This window comes from Rissa tridactyla, chromosome 1 (genome assembly GCF_028500815.1).
Source record: "Rissa tridactyla isolate bRisTri1 chromosome 1, bRisTri1.patW.cur.20221130, whole genome shotgun sequence".
Lineage (NCBI taxonomy): Eukaryota > Metazoa > Chordata > Aves > Charadriiformes > Laridae > Rissa > Rissa tridactyla.
In genome coordinates this window covers 150866156-150888809 of record NC_071466.1, presented here as the reverse complement: position 1 = coordinate 150888809, position 22654 = coordinate 150866156, and the positions used below count along the sequence as shown (strand labels likewise).

The following is a 22654-nucleotide window of genomic DNA, read 5'->3' as shown; positions in this document are numbered from 1 at the left end:
AAAAAACTGACAACACCAAAAAAAAAAGATGCAGGTGGAAATTGAAATTCTCAAGAGGTGTATTGCCACGAGAACTGACAATTTTATTTAACTTAAAAAACCACACAAAATATTTACATACTTTCAAAACTTCTGAGGCAGCTGGATCACAGGTGAAGTCTTGTGTGATTACAGGTGTGTATCAAACAACCTGAGTCCAAGTTTGTTGAACCTGAGATGTGTCTGCAATACACTCATAAGAGATACCAGGTATTCTTCCTCATCCAAGGCTGATGATACCTTCTTTATAGCATGATATTGTAAAGCTAAACACTTTTCCTCAAGCATATCCAGGTTGTGTTCCCTGAAAGAATTTGCCCTGTACCTACCCCATGCCTTTTCTTTACAATTTCTCATTTAATTTTCTTAAGCAAGCATGGGTTCGTAGCAATTGAGCTTTAGCCTTCCCTAGCCAAACAACACCCCACCTCCCTTAGGGTTGTTCCCTCTTGCTGCCAGCTCCCCTCTAAAATAGACCTGATGCATGCCCCCCCCCCACCCCGCCCCCCCGGCCATCCTCAGCAATCTGTGCTGATCAACCATCCATTCCACAGTCTGAGGGCTTCCTGGGAACAATTAACACTCAGAATGGCTCAGGTGCAGCACCTGGAACAGGGCTGGGAAGAGAATAACTAAAGCAAAATGCTACAGCTGATGAGAAAAAAAAAAATACTGAGAGAGGGCAGGCTCTTTGCCCACCAAGTTTCCCCTGGAGGCACAAGCCAGGGCCTGTACAAAGTCTGCTACTGCTAAGGAAAAAAGGAAAAAAAACAGAAAAGATAAGACTATTGTAAATTGAGGGTAAGCACTACTTCTTATAGGTACTGGCAGAGCTGGCATGCAGCTCACACTACCATTGTTGCTGTTGCTAGTCTACAAAAGCCTATCTATGGAGCTTTGCCTTCCCTTTCACAGCTGTTATCTCAGAAGTTCAGAAAAAGTGATTTGCATACATTAAGAAAAGTAAAAGGTCTTCAGGAGTCCACATTCTTCATGCAGAGGGCTGGAGAGCTCACTCACGCAGCTGGAGGGAGAGAAACACAACCAGCATTAACAGCAGCAGAGCTGTCCCCACTCTGTGGCAAGCCCCATGCCTGTCCGCCCACCCACCTGAGGAGCCTGGCAGCTCCCAGGGAGCATGAGGAGCAGCCACAGAGTTCCCCAGCATGTCCCCAGCGCCTGGAACTGTGCTGCAACTCTGCCACCTGCTGTGCTGCACGTTTGCTATCAGTCAACCCCTTTTCTGTGCTAAAGGCAGAGAGCGAGCTGGCACCAGCAGTCCTGGAGGAACAGGCCCTGGTGCCCAGCTCTATCCCCCTGCTAATTTCACTGCCCTGGTGTGGGTGGATGACTGTCAGCCCAGCAGCCCTTTGCCCATCCTCCCTGCACCATGCTATTAGCCTGCTGTGGCAGCATGCCACATGCAGAGGTGAGCAAGGCCCAGGGCCAGCTGGCAGCCTCCTACACTAGTGACAGACAACTCAACACCCTTGAGCTAAGCTGGGTGAAGCAGTGCTGAGTGACACTTCCCGGTAACACTGTGCCTTGCTGCCTGGCAGAGACGCAGGGTGCTGTGCAAGGCAGCTGCCTGGTCTGGTGACACGCGGTGAGCCAGGTCCCTCTGCAGGTTGCTGCCAACACTGTCTATGGCAAGGCTGCAGTGCAGGGGTGTCCCACAGACCTGCAGCACCCCACAACTGGGTCACCACTGTTCCATGGGCCCCTGACTGCTCTTAAATCTCATTCTTAAGTAGTATCTCGGTATATATGTGTGTGTCTGTGTACACATGCACACACAGAGAGGGGATTTCTTCCTTCTTCCTTCCCTCCCCTGACAGGTTAGTTACTGAAGCTGGGGCCAAATGCCCTAGCCTCTACCCTGGCTTGACTGCTGGCTCTTTAGTGTCCCCACTTAGGCTGCAGCTCCAGAGAACCTGAATGAAGCTGCCATTTCCCATTCGACCATTTCTCATTGTTCCTCTGCTGGTGCTGTTTCTCAGGGGCAATTCTTTTCCCCTTCCAGTTCTGCCAGGCTCTGGGGAGCCCAGGAAGACAAGAGCAGAGACCTCAGCGCCAAGACATTTGGGAAATACAGCCATCAGAGCTCAGCTCAGGCTTTCCTTTCCTGAGGGCATGATTAACCTGAGTCTTAACCCAAGTCTTACCAACACAGCTCCCTGAAGAGACTGCAGGGAGGAGAGGAGCAATTACATCTCTGCCCTACAGGAAAAACGCGCTCTGTTTTCTGGCTGCGGTGAGAGTGGGGCAGGCAGAAGCTGTGACACATCCCCTCAAGCCCCGCTCCCTCAGCGCATCAACCTTCAGAGAGCTCTGCAGGGACTAGCATTCCCTTCGGCCAAACCTCCAGAGCACTACAGGGAAACCAGCAGACCATGGGCGGCTCAGAGCTAGGCCACCCCTCTGGGAATAACCTAGACCAGCTAAGAGGCTGGCTGTGACTTGGCACAGAGCTGTTTGACAGCACTCACCATTCTCACAATGTAGTTGTGGAGCTGCTGGCTGATGTAGTTCACGGTGGTCCTGAAGACACGCTGTAGAAGGGAGGGCATTGTATTTGCAATTTTTTTAGTTAAGACCATTGCTAGCACCAACATGGCCTTCTCCCGTTCCATGTCTGAGGGGATGGCTCTTGCAAGCCCCTCCACTGCCTCTGACATGCGCCGAGTTATCTCCTGTATGGAAGGAAGAGAAGGATCTCAGTGCAACAGCTGTGGGAGAAAGGAGTCTCAGCGCAGCCTGCCAGCGCTGCGCTGGTAAGTGATGTGCTTGTTCTAACACCTCATAGGATGCCGCTCCTCTTCCTCTGGGGCACAGCCGCCTGCCTGTTACACACCCTGGATGACTATCTCTGAGCTCAGCTGCTCACCCAAGACAAAAAAAAGAAGGAGATAACACACACACACCACTGGAAAGTGTAAATAGCACCTTACACATTCAGAATGCAACAGCCCACCTCCTCCCCAGTGTTTGCACATAGCCTGCCAAGTCCTGAAGTGGCACAGGAATCCTGGGGCTCCCAAGAGAGGGCAACCCACCTCAAACACATTGAAGATCAGGGGTACAAGCTGAAGAGGGAACTGGCGAGAAGGCAAAGTGAGTTTCACAGAAAAGCCTTCATGTAGGCAGGAGCTAAAAAAGGTGTCTGGCACAGAACAGACACTGTCTTGCTCCCAAGATCAGTTTCCAAAGAGGGACAACATGCATATGGCACACACTAAGCTACACTACTAATGTGAAAAAGCAAGGTCCGCCTGGTCAGAAGTTAGGTTCGTCTCAGCCTTAAAGACTGAAAGGTTCAGCAATAAGTTTGAAGGCCTGAAATTTAACTGGGTGGAGAACAAGATAGCAGGAGTGGGGAATGATCAGACTTCGCTGGAATCAGTCTGTGCAGGTGATAAACTCTAGTGGAAGACACCCACACCATGATAAAAACTTAAGAGGATTGTCTGAAGTCATTAAATCCCACCTTTTCAGCAAGAAGGTGGACCCTCAATTCAAAGGCAGCATTAGCTTGTAGAGCATAGGAAAACTTCCATCACAGGCAGAGAAAGCCAAACAAGCCAGAAAGCCACAGTTATCTTAAAGATGCCAAAAAAGCTCTGTAGAAGCAAACTGTGGCTCTTGATCCAGATGTGGATCCAATCCCTCAAAAGAAGGAAGCGGGATGTCTAACACAAGGGACCTCAAACTCTACTTCCCTTGCAGAGCAGTGAGGCACCTTAGATGCTGGCCCAGGGACCACATCATATCTATTGGTAGGAGAACAACTGCATCAAAGAGGTGGAGATGCCACCTAGAAAGGCCTTCTCAGCAGGTCACCCATTCAGGCCAAAACCCACTGCTACTCCCAACACACAGCCCATGAGCTAAACAGTTACAGCACTAGAAAAGGGTCTCAATACTTGCTGTCTCTTCAGTGGTCAGCAACAAGCTCAAGTCAAGCTTCTGGCACTAACACTGCTCAAGTTTTACACATGTAACAAGCAGCAGACACATATGACTCAGCACGAAAGGCCAAAGATCTTAAGGACAAATACAAAGCCTTAACCAAACAGTTGATTTTTCAAAGATAAGCCACATGGGGCCAATAAAATGAGGACAAAAATGCCTCTGAAAGTCAGTCCTCCACAAGTACTTCCGTTTCACCATCTGCAGAGAGGAGATGAGCCCAAGGAACCCATTTGCAGGGCAACAGCTAACACAGGATACAGCATCACCTCTAACAAGCCTTCAAAGGTAAGTGTTTGGGCTGAATTTTAAGATTACAATAACCAAAGCAGCAAAGTAGCAAAGACACAGATGTTGCAAGCTTGCTGCTTCAAAGTCACAGCAGGAAGGATGCACAGCGTTTAGAAAGGGAACTGCTAGCGAGGTTGCTTTTCACTCACCTCTCCAGACAGATTCTCATTCAGAAAGTGCTGCACTAGGTCATTTACTACTCTTGCTTTGATTTCTTTATCAAACTGGTCTCCAATCTCAGCGAGCTGAGCAGCAATGATCCGGATAACTTCTTCATTTACCTCAGGGCCAAACACTGCCAACACATACAGCAGGATTTAGTTCACAGGCTGTAGTCAGACTGGCTTTGGTGCAGGTAAGCTGACCCATAGCATTTCGCCCATCTCCATTAACAACCTCCTCCCCACCCCTAATCATAGTGTATTCATGACAACTATACATACTACAATTCCCTTGTGTGCACTGGACTCATTTACCAAGAGACAGCATGCAAACAGGTTTTTTTATCTGTAGTTTAGGTAAAGTGCAGCCTCACCGTCCCCAAAAAAACACTACAGGGTAGGTTAGAACATCTCCAAACAAAATTTATACAGGGCAACTACAGACAACACCCTGCCTAAAGAGGGGAAGTGAGAGAGTGTGCATGATTTTTTCAAGTGACTACTGTCAGGACCTGTCTCTTAAGCGCCATCTAAAATACAGAATCTCATAGAATCATAGCATAGTTTGGGTCAGAAGTTCATTAGTCCAACAGCCGATCAACAGGCAGGGATGCCTTCAACTAGATCAGGTTGCTCACAGCCCCATCCAACCTGACCTTAAATGCTTCCAGGAATGGGGCATCTACTTACCACCCTCTGCGGGCAGCCTGGTCCAGTGTTTCACAACCCTCATCATATAAAAGTTTTCTTCCTTTATCTAGTCTGCATCTACCCTCCTTTAATTTAAAACTGTTACCCCTTGTCCTATCTCCTTTTGGCAAAGCTTCCCATTGACACTTGAGGCATGAGACCTATGCAGATTTGTAGGAGGGAGGGCTGTTTACTGAAGCAGTTCCTGCTCACCCCGCTTAGGTTGATGTCCATGTGGCAGCTGACACATCATGGACATGGGGCACTAGTGAAGCAGGAACAGTACCAAAAACTATTTGAGGAACAGTTTCCACCACATTGGTAGAGCAGAAAGGGATTCACTGAGTACCAGAACAAGAGTTATTCCAAAATCCTAGCCCAAGTACTGATACTGCCTAAGGATTCATGTGAGGCCTAACTTAACTGCTTAATATCACACTCCTTGAGGACAGCAATCATTATTATCAACTTTGTGGCCCTTGTCTGATGTGCTGCAGACAAAGTGTCAGGGTTATGGGTGCTCTAGAAATTTACGGGGAGATGAAGTGCTAAGCACTGGCTGTCTTATTCCAAGCACTAAAATCCCAACCAACACTACCAACAGCCACACTGTGAAGTTTCTCAGTGGAGAACACATTACTCCTCTGAAAGAAGCCAGCAGCAAAGGTGAGAAAAGGGGAAAGAAAAACACCACCTTCAGAGAGAGACAGGATGGAGAAGAGACTCACCTAGCTCACCATTCTGCAAGTGGCCGCTCCGATTGCCATCAGTCTGGAGTTCCACCTCATCATCATAGCAGTAGCTGCCTTTCAGGAAAGACACAGTCCCTTGGTTTTGCAGGGAATGCAGTTGCTCTTTGAACTTACAGTCAGAGGATACCTCCAGGAAGGTGTACAGCAGTGCACTCTCCATCTGGACAGATCCATTGATCTTAAACATAAGGAAAATCACTGTTAAGCCCATGCCCAGGAAAAGTCACACTCAAAAGGTCTACACATATGCTGTTTTCCAACCCTGAACACATTTTTCTGGCCTCCTGGAGGTATACCCACACAGAACTGTCTCATGGTGAGTGATAGATGGCTCTGTTCCTACAAACCAGTGGTAGGAGAGTCAGCTCACCTTCTCCTGCACCTTTCCAGTTGTGGCAGTGACAGAAACCCTGATTGGAGCTCCTCTTTTGAAACAGATGTGTAGTCAGCATAAAACCACCCACTTCTCCCTATTCAGACATCTGTCTTTGGAAGGTTTTTACCCCTCTCTCTGGGAATTGGGCATTCTACTTCCCATGCATAACTAAGCCAGCAGCTCCCATTTTAAATGTAATCAGAGGATAGCAGTAACAAGGTGGGAAACAGAGATAACAGACAGCATAAGCCTGCAAAAAAAAAAAAGCCCCCAAGGTTCACATTTTTTCCCCTCTCAAAGGGATCTAGACTAATTCCATAATAAACAGCAGTGAAGCTCACCTGGTGACCCAAATTCACTGGGACACCAGGGCAATCCCCTTGAACAACCCACTGGACTCGGCACCAGGTTTTACATTCAAAAAACTTGTGGGAGGGCAAAGAGGGTTAGAACTAACACTAGGTGGGGTGCAGAGGATGACAGACCTTTCAATAGCAGTTCAATGTAGCTAATAAGATTGAAGTGTGATAAATATAGCCTCATAATTGTTCAAATATTGCACAATACAATGAATTAATCGGTAGTGTGTATTAATTTATTAGTTTTATTAGTTTAGTATGTTGATTTAATCAACATTGTAGTCATCATACATACATTGTAGTCTCTCAGATAGCTACATCTCCAGCCTGCAGTTTAAAGAGGGAGTGTCACACTGCAAGGTAACAAGGAAGCAGTTTTCAAACTAAGTGGTTCAATCCACTTTTTGTCTGTATTCACGATGGGAAGCAGCAGTGTGGGGGCCCCTACAGGAACTCTGGGGAAGATGAGAAGGACATGAGCCAGCATTTTTTTGGGACTCAGCCCCTTTGAGCTATCTCGGAACAAGTGCACAAGAGAACCAACGGTCACAGTGAACCACTGACTTCAGTCAAGTTGAAACAAACCTGTTCCATGATGGATTCAGAGACAAAAGAGCTCTTGTCACCCCCTGCTTCAGGCCAGAAGTCCTTGCCCTGCAAAAGAGTGAGAAAGAAAAGGGTAAAGGGAAAAAATTCCCCAAAACCCACATCTTGCAGCAGTGCTCATGGGTCTAGCCATGTCTTGTAGACAATGACCTTTCTAGTGATGAATATCCATATTCTCTGGAGAGGGCTGCCCATCACACACTGGCAGTCATAAAAAAAAAAAAAGGCTGAGAAAACACCAACTGTCCCAGCAAAGAGAGCCCTATTCACACAAACGAGGGGCATGAAACTCCTTCCTGCCACAGATGGCTAGAGGGCAGTGGAGCAACATGACCTACAAACGGGCTTTAAAGCCAAGCGGTGGTGCTGGGGAAGGACAACGCTTCACAGTGCCGGAGGCTGGAATGGAAAGCAGTGTTATCACAGAGGAGTTCCCAAGTACCTACTGAGAGCAAGTGAGCTGCTTGGGTCTGTGTGCACAGCAACATATTCTGAAGTGAAACACCCAGCTGACATTGCAGCACACCTGCAGGACTTCAAGTGTGCCTCCCCCCAGCCCCCATGCAGAGATACATACGTATACTCAGGCTTACTTCAATACTTCCCCAAAAAATATCTAGGGACAGGGAAGGTTAGACCAAGTGTCAAAGGCTTCTAGTTACATGAGCACAACTCCAGTAACCCTCCAAGGAGACCTACTAGGAAGAAGGGGGAAACCAGGTTACAAGCTCCTCTGCCCCCATGGTGCATGCTCAGGGTTGACAACCCTTGGCCTGTCTTGTAGCTGGGCAGTGCCCAAGGGAAGAGGCATGCAGGGAGGGCAGAAAGCATTATGCAGAGAGTGGCCTCCCTCACCCACCAAGAAATGGAAGCTGGTAAGAGCACAGCGCATGCTCCTCATCCAGCCAGCCATAGCTGATGGGTGGGTCAGACCAGCAGCCCAAGTAGTCACATCTGGTACAGGAAGTCCCAGAGCAAGGAAGGTCCAAGAACAACACAGCAAGTGTCAATAACACAAGACTATCTAGCAAATGCCAAGGCAGGCAGGATAAGAATCCTGCTTATGGACTTTGCTGCCTTAGATGCAACAGTCCCACAACTGCACAGAGAAGTCGCTGGTTCAAGTTGTCTTCAACTCTTGATGAGCAAGGCCTGGCTGAAAGTGGGCACTACCTTCCCACCAGACCTCCTTCACCCAGGGCAATAACCCAGCTACTGCAAAGGTACCTTCTGACCAAAAATGGGTTGAAAGCATGAAGGAGCCTAAAGAGATGGTCTGCTAACCATCAGAAACCTGGGCTAGTGATAGATGATCCTATTTCATAGTAGCAACCCCTCACAACTGTGTTTTAAATAACTACGTGTGCTGGTGGAAAAGAGGAAGTGAAAGCAGAAATTAATTCAAACTCTGAAGGAAGCCACAGTAATAATTTCAAGAGACCATGAATTTCCCAACTTTTCAAAGGGTCTTAGAAGTCCCCGAGACCAAAACACAATCTCAAATGTGTCTAAAACACACAATAGCCCACAGGCAGCCTCTTAACCATGAGCTTTTTTTTTTTTCATTTAGTTGTTACATTAATAGCTTCCTAAACCACAGGCTTAGCCTTTGCTGCATTGCTTTTTTTTCTCTGTTCCATTCAAATCCCTATTGCTGCTAGTCACCTATACCCTAAAGAGTGGGCTGGCTGGGGAGAGTACAGTCCTCCGTCCTCTTCTTTGGAACTCAACAGGGCTCCGAAACAGGTCAGGGTGACCCTTCTCCTAGGCTTGACTTTGCTGGAGGAGACACAGATGTTAATTCAGGTTGGAAAACTTGGACAGAATCCCTGAGATTAAGGGGAAAGTGGGGATTTAGCATTAAGCCTGTGGCAGGACCTTGGCTTTGTGCAAAGTCCTCAGGAGTTGTCCACATAAGCAATATTTCCATAGCCTAGGCAAAGCCTCAACTTGCACATATTTTGTTTTTAGATTAACATTTATTTTCAATTCAAAAGTAATTCAGCTCAAAAGCAAGGTGTTCATGTTACAACTAATAAACAGTGTATATACTCTGATACTAACTCCTGCTGAGTTAAATACCACTTCCTGAACCATCACGGCCGAGACCACAGGAAGCTGGAAGTAGTATTGAGCCTGCACTGCCCACATGCCATTTGCCTTGAAACCCGCACCCATCACAGCGACCTTCTTGGGCTCCACCAGTTTTGCCATTCCCACACAAGTCTAGTCTATGCCAAAAGCTTCATGCAGGACCACAGCAGTAATCTACAGCTGATCAGGTTAACCCATGCTTGCTAATTTGGGCTGGTAACGTTATAGCAGGAGCACAGACTGAACAAGTCTCCCCATCTTTCAAGGTGCAAGAAGTTGCACCACCCTCCGCCCACGCCACACTACATATGCAGAGGGGCAGATGTTCTCCCACAGTTCTAGCAGAACCGTGATGCAACACAAGCCACTACAGCTGCAGGTTGCACACAAGCGGCCAGATATGCTGGTGAAACTAGCTGAGCAGCGCCAAAGAGATTTCTCACTTGCAGAAACTGTACAGCAAAGCCTCTTCCACCCAAACCTAGCCAAACTGTGCTAGGATGACCTACTTTTTCTCATTTATGGTAATTCCAGTCTATTGCTGGAGGGTGAGTTGAACAGTCAGGTGGCAATAAAAAGACTAAATAAAACATCATCCTGCAGAGGGACCAAGGTAATATTTCTTACAAGATGAATAGAACAGAAATAGATGTCAAGACAATTCCTTGGGGGTTTGCCACCTGCCACATCTTTCCAAGGAAAGCTCAGAATGTGGCTTTAAAACCCAGATTCCCTATATTTTTTGTCGCACTATTTCACACTGCCACGAAAGTAATTTGTTTCGGTCTGAACACTCATGAAAGGGGCAACCAAAAAGAAATGCACCATTGTGTTTTCCCATTCCCTGCTTTAAAAGGGGCACAGACCAGTCCAGGAAGCTCTATTCCCAAAGCAGAAAATAAAAGTTAAACAAAAAGACCCAGATCTATTCTGGACATGCCCATACAGCTAGGCCCAGAAAGGCAGGGCATAGAGCAGCTCAGCACAAGGCTCTGCAAGTGCATCATCCACACTGGCTGACTAGAAGCTGTAAGAGGAGCTTGACCCTGTCTGCCTGTGCGTGTTCCTCACAGAAGTGTCCTCCCTGGGTTCCCTGCACAGATAAAACACCTCGACAAGAGCCTCAGTGCAGACAGAAAGGGGCTGAGCAGCCCCTGCCCTGCCAGGGTACCTGCTGTACCCAGAGATGTTAATGGGTGTGCAGGGGGAAGAGACCTACAATACACAAGGGTTCTTACCTTCCCCTCAGGGGGTCATCTCGACTCTATGTAAAAAGTTAGACACTACTCAAGGCAAGTCCACAGAAATAGAGACATTAAAAAAAAATCACCCATCATAGTTGCAAACTGCAAGTTTGTCCACCCCTGCACATGAGCAGAAGTAAGACAAAAAAGAACAATGAAAAAACCCACCACACTCCAAAGCACTTAAATGGTAAAAAATTAAGACAAGGAGGCTTGAAGATGTTGATTTCATGAACTGACTTCCCTGAATCAAAGAATCACCACCCAGGCAGTAAAAGTCCCTGAGGGGTTCCAGCCCTCAGCTAATAAAGTTCTGCTTGGGTGGTCTAAAACACACCTGAGAACAGAAAAAAGGATTTCTCTCACACCACAAAATGGTTCCCTACTACCACAATACAAGGTCATTTTCTATTTTTTTTTTAAGTTAACTAGTAATTCCAGAACCCTCAAGTTTTAGATAATTACTTTGAATCAATGCAAGGGGCTTGGACAGTCACAAAGTTCATCCTGAGAAGTCAAATTCTTTAATGGAATCTCAGGATTCCTAAAGAGCAAACCCCAAACAGTCAAATGTAATCATGCTGATGCCACGTGAAGTTTTTCATCATTAAAACTTCAGAATCCTGGTAGTTTTCAATTCAGATTAAGAACTTTTCTGGTGGATGAAAAACATAACCTTTTATTGGGTGAAAAGAATCTTTAGTTCAAGAATGAGAAAAGATGGAGATAAAGGCTACAAACACCCTCTGCATTCAGATTCAGAGTAAAACTAGATTATTCACTAAAGCTGCTTTAGGGCTGCTGAAAGTCCTAGAGTTAATTTTATGGAGTACGTTTTTTTTTTAATTGAAATACCAATTAATTTTAATACATTATTCCTTTTCACACTTTCAATTCACTCATTAGACAAGCAAGCCCTATGTGTTAACAGCTGCCTCTGAGAAACCACTAGATGCCTTGAAGTGTTCAACAGATAAGACTACAATCAGGGTTTTGGACCAGTTCTTCTCATTTTCCTTAGGAAAAAAAAATGGAGGGGGTATTTCAAACACAATTTTAGGACCCTTAAATCAGCTCTGAGGAGTCAGTGGGGAGCATGTCCACTCCAACTCAACATTGTGTTGTTATGCAGGACTGTGGAGAGGCATATGTTAAGTAAACATAGTTACAGTCAGAGGAGAGCACATCCACCAGCATCTTGTCAGCACAGAATGACAGACCTCATTCCATGCCCACACATGCCAGTTTTCACAAGAGAATTCTGTGGATACTTTCCCCAAAGCAAGTCTCCAAAGCAATCATGACACTTTAGACAGGACTGAGTACATCCTAAGGGATGGGACATACTGCTGTCCTCCAGCAGCACAGGTCCTTCAGGTCTGGTGTCCCATCTTCTGTTTCTCCCTCTCATCCCAAAGATGTATTAGCCTTTAAAAGTTACAAGGAACTCGCCAGAGCAGCTGTTCCCAGCTGTGGCCCACTGATGAGGGGTGGCAACACTACAGTCAACAGCAGGCAGGGCCAGAATCCCCTCTCTGACTCCAGGCTTTAAGGAGAGACAACACTGCAAGTTTGCAGAGCCAAAAAGAGGAATAGGCAGGACTGCAAGATGATTTGCACTCCATGGCTCTTCAACGCCTGCATCTCCTCCCATATCAGTGAGCTACCTCTTCTAGTTCTGTGAGGGGTCAGCCAAGGGAAAAGCCTCATCTGCTGTACAGCACTCTTCTCCCACAGCCCTTGCTGGTGAATGCCATGCCATCTTGGGAAAAGAGGTGGCAGTGGCCATAGTTGCGCTGGAGAGAGACCAAACTAGGTCCTCCCTGCCATACCATTGTCACGTACTACATATTTCAAGAGCAAACACCACACATTTAATTTTCCCAGGTGCGGAGCTACACACAGAAACAGTGCAGCTGCGAAGCAGGCAAGGTTCCACCTGCTCCAAAACCAGTGCAGGGCCCTACTGTACCTCCAGGCACTGCAAGCACATCATCATCAGCTCCTCGCATGGCAGCAAGAATCAGCCAGTAGCATATGGTTACCTGTTAGGGGGAACTCTCAATAGCTCTCAAGGCTGCCATAAACAGGAGTAGGTCCCATAATCGCTACAGCAACAGCACTGAGCCACCCTACACACTTCTTCACAGTTTTGGTACATCTTCAAGACAGCTCAGAAAAGAATCCACCCCACGAATAATGCCTCTGCTTACAATTGCTTTCCCCTCACACCCCTTCACCACCCCTCACAGCTCAGCCTGTGAGTTACTATTCTCAGCTGTATCAGACACTGTCTGGTTATGAAAACACACTCTTTCCAGCAGCAAAGCCACATGCCCATGGGACTCACTCCTTTAATAACTTGTCAGGATTCCGAGACACATTCCCATACAAGCACCTGGACAGACACACCATCAGTCAATGCACCTGTCGTGTGAGTTGTTAAGATACTTATCTTTAGGTCTCACATTTGAGTTAGGAGTGGGTTAAAGTCTTCAAAGCAGAAACTGCAAGAAGGGGGGAAAAAAAAACCAAAAACCTTCCAACCTGTGCACTGCTTTCTCTGCCTGGCAGCTGAAAGATAAGAACTTTATTTTTGGCACTCAGGATGACATCATTATTGAAAGAAATTAAGTTGTGCCTATTTGTCTCTTCCTGGACCTGGTGGCTCTTGTTTGTCTTGTAGGCAAACATTTCATTGTTGAGCTATGGAGCTTTTCACAGAACAAGGCATCTTTTTACAGGTAGGGAAACTGAGGCATTTGATATGACCTGACATTTTAAATTCACATATCAGGCTATAACCACTCAATTTCACTGTCTTCCTAAAAACTTGCTACAGGCACAACTGCTTTACCTAACCAGCCATTACTGGAAAGCGAGGAAGAGAAACAGCACCACAGACCTATGAAGTTCCTTATTTGAGGATATTCTAGCTGTGCCAGGCTGCTGCCTGTAGCACTTTGAGTCATGACAGGATAAGCAAATCGCACATCATACAGCCCACAGTCCCCAAAGGAATCCCCATCACCCTGCCACACTTGATTTCTAGCCCATAAACCCAACAGTAACTAAACAGCCCAGCTAGCAGCAGGTATCAGAGCTTTTCCTCATATTTCTCTAGCTATGGAAGAAGCCTTACTACTCCTTCAGACTGCAACCACACGTGCACTTCAGACTTTGCACAGAGAGAAAAAAAAAAAAATCAGCAAAAGGGAAGATAGCTTGTTGATCTGCAAAAAAAAAAAAGAGATGAATAAATAGGATGCTATCACAACCACAGAAAACCTGTCCCTATCTCTACTCAGCCTGCAAAGGATATGCCAGCCTGTAACAGCGTTTAGAAGATCCCAAGATTTTGCCTCATCTGAGACCCGTTGTCCTCCCAAAACAGAATTTGACTCTAGGCTTTGGAAAAAAAAGCCGGGGGGGGGGAGGGGCAGGGGGAGAAACAGAGACATTGCAATATATTAGCCAGGTGAAGGATGGGCTGAACAAGCTCCTTTGTGCATCTTTGGATGCACACACACGCACTACTGTGAAGCTAAAGCAATGGTTTGGTATCATCTGGTTAAGACCAAAGCTATTGGCTTGGAGTCTCTCAGGACTTTCTGCACCACAGGGAACACAGCTTCCAAACTACAGGCATTTTCCATGCATTTGCCTCTGAGGGAGGCTACAACATAGATAGCTTCATTTCAGGAGTGGCAAAACTTACAAGCCATGGGCAGAATACTTTGAGATGCCAGCAGGTCTGTGGCCTGGCACGGGACAGACAACAGACCCCATCCCCCAGTCACTTGTCATTTATTTGCTAGCCTCTTAGGAAAGATACTCTGCTTGTCGGGGAACCACTAGACTGCTTAAATCCAGCCCTCCCTGCTACACTCAAGCATGACTGCTGATTGCTTGAGGCTGTCAGCTTTTGTTTCTCTTCCTTTCAGATCGCATCCTCCTTTAAGACATGAATAATGCCACTACCAATCACTCCAGCAAAGAAAAAAGAGGCAGTTTACTTATAACACCTTTGATGCAAAAATACATTGAAACATGTTGAATGCTTCCAGCTCCTAATAGTTTCAGTGTACGTTTATCTTCAGCAGCACTGAAACTCTAAATGGAACTCAGAGATCGGACACTAATGGATGATTGTCCAACTACCTCCTTAACGGGCCTTTTTACCTCTGCTTCTTTAGTACAGAGTGAACATCTCAGCCTGAACACCAAGTACTCTCAGCTGAGTATTCTGACTTAGAAATACATTGCACAAGTTTTTTGTTAGGGCTTTATTTTCCTTTTTGAAAGAAAACAAACTTTACTAGAGACAATTCTAAAAAGAAGGTTTCAATTGGTCTTTTTATTAGAGATTTATTTCGTCTCCCCAAGGCCTGCTGCTGTTTCACATTATTTTTCATGACGACATGAATTGCACCAATCTTCTAGTTATCAGGGCAGTACTTTGACTTCTTAGGAAGAAAATCATCCTACTTCCTCATCAACCTTTATTTTCATTTGGCTCAAAATGCTGTTGCCCAGCCCCTATGCAGCACATCAACGAATAAGAAGGAGCACTGCCATATTATTAATTCTCTTTAAAAAAAAAAAAAAAAAGAGTAGGCAGGAACTGTTGGTTACTGTGGTTTCTATATCAGATCAGTGATGGAGGCAGCATGACAACACTTTTTAGTACTCTTCAGAAGCCAGCCTACAGATGCAGCTGGGCAGAAACTGAGTCAGCAGAGAGCCTGCAGCTCAAACTGCCCTGAAGCTTGGGGCTGGGATTTGGATTCAGCTAACCAGAGCTGGACCCAAATGGAATTTGCGCACCTTTATATTTCAGGCATGGTCACACCTAAGAGGAAGGGGCAAGATTTGGATCTTGACTGCCATAGTGCAGGTGACTTTCTGAATCTGTGACTAAGCTTTGCTCCCCCCGCCCCACCTGGTGTTGAGCAAAGTAACATCAATCAGGTAAGCCTGCCCTGCATTTCACCTCCCCATAAATGTTAAGAAAATACTCTACCTTTCCTAAGGACCTGGCAGAAGGAAGCAGTGCAAATCCTGATGAAAAGACACCATCACCCTTACAAGACTGCTGGTCTTTACAGTGTTAGCTTCATGTTCACAAGTCCAACAGCCCAGCAGCTGCAACACAACCCTGCAGTAACGTCACAGGGCATACTCAAGCTGTTCTTACTGTTTGCTTCTTGGAAAGTACTTGGAAAACAGGCAAGACCGAGCAATCACAATTCCAGCCTTTTGACGTTACAAAGGAAGGACAAACAGACCTAGAGCAGGGAACTCCTCAGTAATGTTGCTAAGTGGTGAGCACTGGAATAAACTCCAGCCATCACCAGTGATGTGCAAGTGACAGTGTCAAGCCAGAGAAATTCAAGACTCGCTTCCAGATTTAGAAGATGCCCCTGCTGGGGCATCAGCACTGGACCCCTGCACTTTGGCATGCTTTTACAGTTAGGCAGCAGCAAAAGTGCCCAGTCCCTGGAGGAGAAAGGACAGTCTCTCTTACCACTTGGCAATAGTGCCTCTGACAGATGCAGGTGCCACTTGGACAGGCTCTGACAAGAACTGCAAACCAAAAGATCTCCAAAGTAGACTGGAGACAGTAACTGTTATGCCACCTAGAGGACAAGAATATCCTCTTTATTTTAGTTTCAACACATGTCCTACCGTTGCCATGTGCCAGCATGAGCACAGATCATCCATGAGTCTGAAAATCAGGAATGCCACTTCATATTGCAACTTAGATGCCTTTCACAACTGATACCAACAGCGAAGAGGAATGTAAATTTGTCTTTCCCTTGCCTGACTGGCAAGTTAGATAAGCAAAGTTGGAAAAGGATCAAAAATAATAATAAAAAAAAAATCAAAGAGATGGCTGTATAGACACAGGTGGCCAGTAACAGGAGCACTCTGTCCACCTTTGGTCACTTCCACATCATATGACTAGACGAGAACTCCTCTTCCAGACTCATAAGTACCAAGAATATCTGTACTACTTTCTCAGAAAAAATCCAGAGGCTATAACGATGCTCACGATGCAAAAGTTCAAATACTAGATCAGCGTGGGTCATTTGAGAGTGCACGTCCAAGGAGCAATACATTGTGAGAGAACCTCATCAAGGCTCCCTGCTTAGTTAAACAAGTATGCTGATGCAACAGCCAGGATGGCACTCACAAAGCCACTAAGCAACAGCTCAGTGCACAGGACAATTTACTTTCGAGAAGATTTTTACAGCTCTTACTCCCCAGGATGATTTTAGTGGAGCCTGTTCACCTTATCAGACTCAGAACATTCACTACAAAGAAAAGACTTAAAGCATTTACGGAAGAAGGGGTACATACACAAGCCTGTCTCAATATTTGACAGCTTCTACAAAACATGAAAGTGAATTTTAAATGGGTTCCCTTCCTCCTAAACATCAAGTGTATCACAGCCATAAGCATCTCTTACATTCTTTACTTTTATGAACAATCATGTATCAGTAAAGACAGCCAAGGAGGAGATCCACAAAAGGAAAGCCTGATGCTGGGCCTTCGATTACACTGAATACACTGAACCTTAGAAGAATTCTCTCCCACCGTATTGTGTTCCAACCTCCTGCTTCCACCACGATAATTAAACTGATGAAGCCAGTGAAAAATTAAAGTCATCTTGAAGACATCTCTTAAGTCAAAAGCCCAGAAATCCTTGAGAACCTCAAAGAGGAAGTGTGCATCAAACCAGGCAGCCAAAAAATGATACTAACTCAAAACAGTGTTCACAGCCCTGATCAAAGCCTTTTGACAGCAGCGCCTCATTAACATTGTAAGAATGAAAGAAAGCATCATCTCTTTGGAACACCTTTAACACAAAATATCTTCTTTGAAAGACACACAGCAGGAGCCATTTGGAAACTGTGACAGCAGAATTGCAGAACAGTTGCCTCCAGGAGCACACATTTCCTACTGCTGAGGCAAGCCTACACAGAGGCCCCAGCACCTCGCATCAATTTTCCACTCAACACTGCTGTAGGCTCTCTAGCTGTAGGTCTAAAAGCACGGTGGAAAAGCGTGTATTTCCACACACGGAGAAAATACATGACCATGCATGAAATAATGCAAAGCATTTCACTTTCAGTTTTAGCTTAGGAGGAAACACAGATTAACATTGCATCCCAGGAAGCAAATACAAAACCAAAACACAGCAACTAGCTGAGCTAAGTGGATTTGTTTTATGTGGCTGTTAATCTAAGGGTGTAACAACTACACTAAACTACCAGAAGTTACACTCACCAAGAAACATATTTTCTTCTTTAAAGTAGATGAAAGAAATAGCCCAATACATTAGAGAGACCTGGGCATTGCCCATTCACCATAAACTGCAGCAAAAGCATACTAGGAACTGACCAAAGGTCACAGGGTTTTATCAGAAAATACAGCAGGTTCACTGACACTTAAACAGAAATCCAACATCCATGTGTGTGCAATGATTGCACACACAGTCCAATCCCCCTCCTTGTACCTTCCATGAAGCTGAGATTTTAAAGGAAAGTGGTGAGCAAAATGCTGAGGTAGAAGGGGTTTAGAACCACAATGACTCTCTCCTCTCTCGTGAGAAAGAGCAGCATTCAAGGATATATTAAGATGTACAGGCTTCTCCTCATGTTCAGCAGCAAGTACAGTCCAACCAAAGCCCACCACAGCCAGGAAGCACCCTGTCACCTCCACACAGTGCCATATTGGTGCAAAACAGTAAGAAAGCCATCAGACTGGATCAAGAACAGAAGTTACTAAGGGCCCAAGGCAGTGCTAACAACACTCTAAGCCAGGGGGCTACTGAAGGGGATGGGACTAAAGGGTTCTTAGAGCAGCTGTTGCAAAGAAGGGTGTGAAAGAGACATTAACACACCACTGTGCTCTACACTTGAGCACTTGCTTCAAAAATCATGCAGGAAGCAATGCCATCTCATCCAGGTATAAGGAGGCATCCAATGCACGCCACCGGCAGTTAGAGTCCTGTTCACTTCCCAACATAGTTGAGATAACGGCAGGATGCCCGGACATTGGTCACCACACACATCTGGTACAAATCAAGGCAAGCACAAAAGCTTAACAGATTGCTTTCAAATCCAAAAAAAAAGAGATTGGACACTCCGCATGACTCATAACATTTCTTACATTTTACCCCTCCTTTTCTTATCCTTCTTCTCCGGTCTGGGTAAAAAAAAATAAAATCAGACTAGTAAAATCTCTGAGGAAGGGACCAACTATACACATTCTGTAATCATTACTGATGAGTTTTAATTAAAGCTAAACCCAGTTCCCTGCAACCCCCTCCAACCCCAAGATGAGCCATATCCAAAACTAAGAGGGGATCAGACTTCAAGTAGAAGCTTTGCAGCTTTGGCCAAGCCCAGCTGTGAGTTCAAGTCCCTAGTTAAAAATATTTGCATGTACGGGCTTTGCACAGGACACAAAGATAATTCCAGCCTCAAAACCTTTGTAATCTGACATAGAGGAAAACCCACAGCATGCTAAGACATAACCGGAGGAAGGCACTTTGCAAAGAAATATCAGATTTCCTTATAAATTCCGCTCTTTCACTACTTGAGGAACTGCTAACTGGCAGAAATGAAATCTGCTCATCTGTACTCAATTCCCTTCAGCAAGAGAACCAGGCAGATTCCCCTACTGCTTGTTAGTTCTTACCCAGCAGGCACGGGAGCTGCTTTATCAAGGAGCCACCACCTCATAGCTGCTCCTCCACAGTTACGCCAGCAGGCTTTGCACTGAGCATATAAACCTTTTAACCATTATTAGATCCTTACTCCCCCATTCAATGAGACATAAGGGAAGCGATAACTTCTAAGCACCAGGACACTCCAGGAAGGTCTCCAAAGGTGGCAATCACTAGATTTATGTGCCTGCCTGCTTCCAGATTAAATGTTTTCATTCTATTACAGAATAAAAAAAAAAAAATCTGTTTGATCTGCCAGCTCCTCAGACTCCTGCCGAGTGTGGATGACTCCTGTCATCCTGTTACACGGGAAAAACACAATACATGGAAACAAATGGCATAACTGACTCCAGGTGAGAGTGCTCAGCGAATATACACACACACACCAGTCTTCCCTGATTATATATCACAGCTCTTATTGTTTTGGGAGCCAACAGAAATCAAGAGCCACGCTGATCACCTTTACAAGGTGCTTACCTTGCAAAGGTATAACATCCCGGTGGTGGGGATGGGTACACCTAGTTCTCAAGAGCAGGGACTCCAGGTTTGCACTTGTGGAGTGCAGCGCACAGTTCTGCTGAGGGTGCGTAGTGAGAAACCAAGCTAACTCACTGTCTCAGCGGTACTAGTGCCATCTGGCCTAATGTAGCTGTAAGAAATTGGGAGGCGGGGAACCCAACCAAACCACCTAACCAAAAAACAGTCTTATTTTTTCTTCCTAAATTCAGCGGATGTCACTAAATGCAAACATGGAGGAACAGCCAAATAAAAAGAGGAGATTTTCACACCAACCTTTCTAGTACAGGGCAGCCTATCCAGAAGGGTTACAATCAGACATTACACTCTACATGTATACAATGGAAGATTTTGCCTCAGCTGGTCTCTAAATCCTGACAATCAGTAAAGACAGAGAAGAGACCTAGAAGCGAAGACAGGAAAATGGGAAGGGACAGGTTGAAGAAATTCAAGCAAATAACAAAGTGCTAGAACGCTTGTTTTTATACAATGCATTCCCACACTGGTTTTGTATAATACCTTCAGCACAGAGAGATCACAAGGAGTAGCTGTTGCAAAGCTTTGCCCTAAGGAAGACTCCGAAAAGTGTTAAGTTTGTTATGTAAAAAAGTAACCACAGAGAGAAAAAAAACCACCAAAAACTCCCTTTTTAATTAATACCTTTTAAGATGTTATACTTCCACAGGCAGGTGAAGACAGAGTTTCAGTCTGATTAGCGACAAAAAATTAGAACAGAACACCAATCAGTTCCCCATAAGTGGACTTTTGCAAAAAGTCCTTTACCAAAAAAACAAACCAAAACAAAAAGCCTTAAAAATAATTTCCTGTTGGGGAACCACCTTGCTCCTTCCTCCACCAAATGCTTAACTATTTCAAAAAGGTAACAAGTACCCTACAACAAGACTTTGGCCCAGATACCCCAAGAAACACAAAGAGTTGACAACTTCTGAAATAAGCATGGACTTTCTGGACTAAGATTGTGGTGTAACTCTGAAGCCCTGTAACTTAATTTTTTTTTTTTAATTAAAGCTACAAAATATTGTGCTTTAAAAGACAAGACACTCCCCACCCCCTCCCAAACCTACCAGTTTCAGAGCTGCTGTCACTCCAAGGTACGGAGAACGTCATCTGACCACATACATTAGACAAACTCCTTTCTAAGGAACGGGACCTGCTCACTTAGTTCCTTTCCACACTACACAGCTTCCTGCTCCAGCCTCCAGTCACCCTGAACTGAACACGGTCAGAGGAATGTGCACGCTGCTCACAGCAAACAAAGAGGCAGCCAAGGCGCTCATCGCCTTAATAGCCGGCCAGACACCTACAGCTCTGTGGAAGGTAAGGAGACTGGAGAAAAGCAGATACTGAAGTGACTCATCTGTATCAATCACCAGGTTTTCCTACAAATCATAGCACTATTATCAGAAACCCTTTATTGCCCTGCTTTCTTGCTGTAGCTGCCACTCCCACATCCCTCTGGTTGCTGGAAAGCTGAGGCAAGCATGGGTCCCTCTGGAGCTGCTGCTACAGGATTAACTCCTTACTCTCCCCTGCCCAGCAGATATCCCTCCAGTCTGAAAACTCTCACCAGAGACAGAGGGCGAGATGCTGGACTTTACCAAGTGGGCAAGAGAAAGCTTTTTACAGCCTATGAGATACCACCTAAGCGGGAGGAGTCTGCAACAGAAACTGAGAAAAGGGGGCAGCGGGTGACTTGATGACAGCTGGGGAGAGCAGACGAGAGGCCAAGGTAAATAGCAGAGCAGAGGCTCCACCACAGCACAAGGAGAGCGGCGTGGATGGAAGAGTGGGGCAGAGAGCAGCCGAGCACAGAAGGCACGCACCAGACAGAGTCAGCAACAGACTGAGAGCAGGAAACAAAGTAAAAAAAAAAAAAAAAAAGATAACCGAACTGCTGACGAGATAAGGTCGGATTCGGCGGGCAAAAGGGAAACGGGGGAACTGCGGGGAGACAGAAGAGATTCCAGCAGCAGTAAGAGAAAGCAGAAACCCCACGCAGCCCTCTGCAGGGTGCCTCACCGGCCACTTCAGCTAAACAGACCGAAGGGCTCCGAGAAGCAACCGGTAAGTCAGGCCCTGGGGCTCCCCGAGGCGCCAGGCCACCGTCAACCGACGGGCCCGCTCCACCAGGCCCCACACCCGCCCGGCTCCCCGCCACCGCTGGCGCCCCTTCGCGGGGCGGGAGCCGCATGGCACTATCCCGGCACCCTCATCCCGGGAGGGGGATCGGGGTGGGCCCGCACCCCTGGTGGGACGCCACGATGCTCACTCCGCCGACTTCCCGCCCTGCCCGAGCGTGCTGGCGGCATCGCCCCGCGGAGGTGAAAGGGAGGGGAAAGGAACGGGCAGGTGCGGCCGCGAACGGCGGCGGTGACCCCCGGAGAGCCGCTTCCCCCGCAGGGCGGGCACGGGTGCTACTCACCTGAGCGGGATCGAGGCTCGGCGGGCCCAACACCTCCCCGCTTGCCCCGCGCCTCACGCTATTTGAGCGGCGCTAAGCCCCGCCCCCTCATCGCCCCGCCCAGGCGGCGGGGCGGGCGGGAAAACGCGGCACGCGCCGCCCGGCGGGCGAAGGGGCCGGCGGCCAGCAACGGCTAACGGCCAATGGCCGGGCGGGGTAACGGCCCGCGCGCGGCGGGTCGGGGTGGGAAGGAGGGGCGCTGCCCACCCGCTTCCCGACCTGTACGAGGTAGCGCTGTGAGGAGGAGGAGGCAGTGGCGGGGAGGAGGCCGTCCGGGCCCGCCGCCGAGGGGGGGTTGCGGGGCTTTCCCCGGCGGGGCGGGGCCACCCGGAGCCGGC

At 46.8% G+C, this 22654-nt stretch overlaps 1 protein-coding gene across 5 annotated transcripts; it reads right to left on the bottom strand.

The window, feature by feature from the left end:
• Positions 1-47: 47 nt before the first annotated feature.
• Positions 48-22376, bottom strand: BID (BH3 interacting domain death agonist). Of its 5 annotated transcripts, none has more exons than XM_054189622.1 (6): positions 22278-22376; positions 7223-7291; positions 5879-6080; positions 4449-4594; positions 2529-2732; positions 48-1063 (listed from the first exon to the last, which is right to left on the bottom strand). In XM_054189622.1, the coding sequence occupies exons 2-6, from the start codon at positions 7229-7231 to the stop codon at positions 1052-1054; spliced, it is 573 nt and encodes a 190-aa protein (XP_054045597.1). In that variant the 5' UTR covers positions 7232-7291; positions 22278-22376; the 3' UTR covers positions 48-1051. The 5 variants fall into 5 exon arrangements, with proteins under 5 accessions (XP_054045597.1, XP_054045588.1, XP_054045570.1 ...); XM_054189613.1 differs by lacking the exon at positions 22278-22376 and adding an exon at positions 19796-19828; XM_054189595.1 differs by lacking the exon at positions 22278-22376 and adding an exon at positions 16109-16303.
• Positions 22377-22654: the final 278 nt, after the last annotated feature.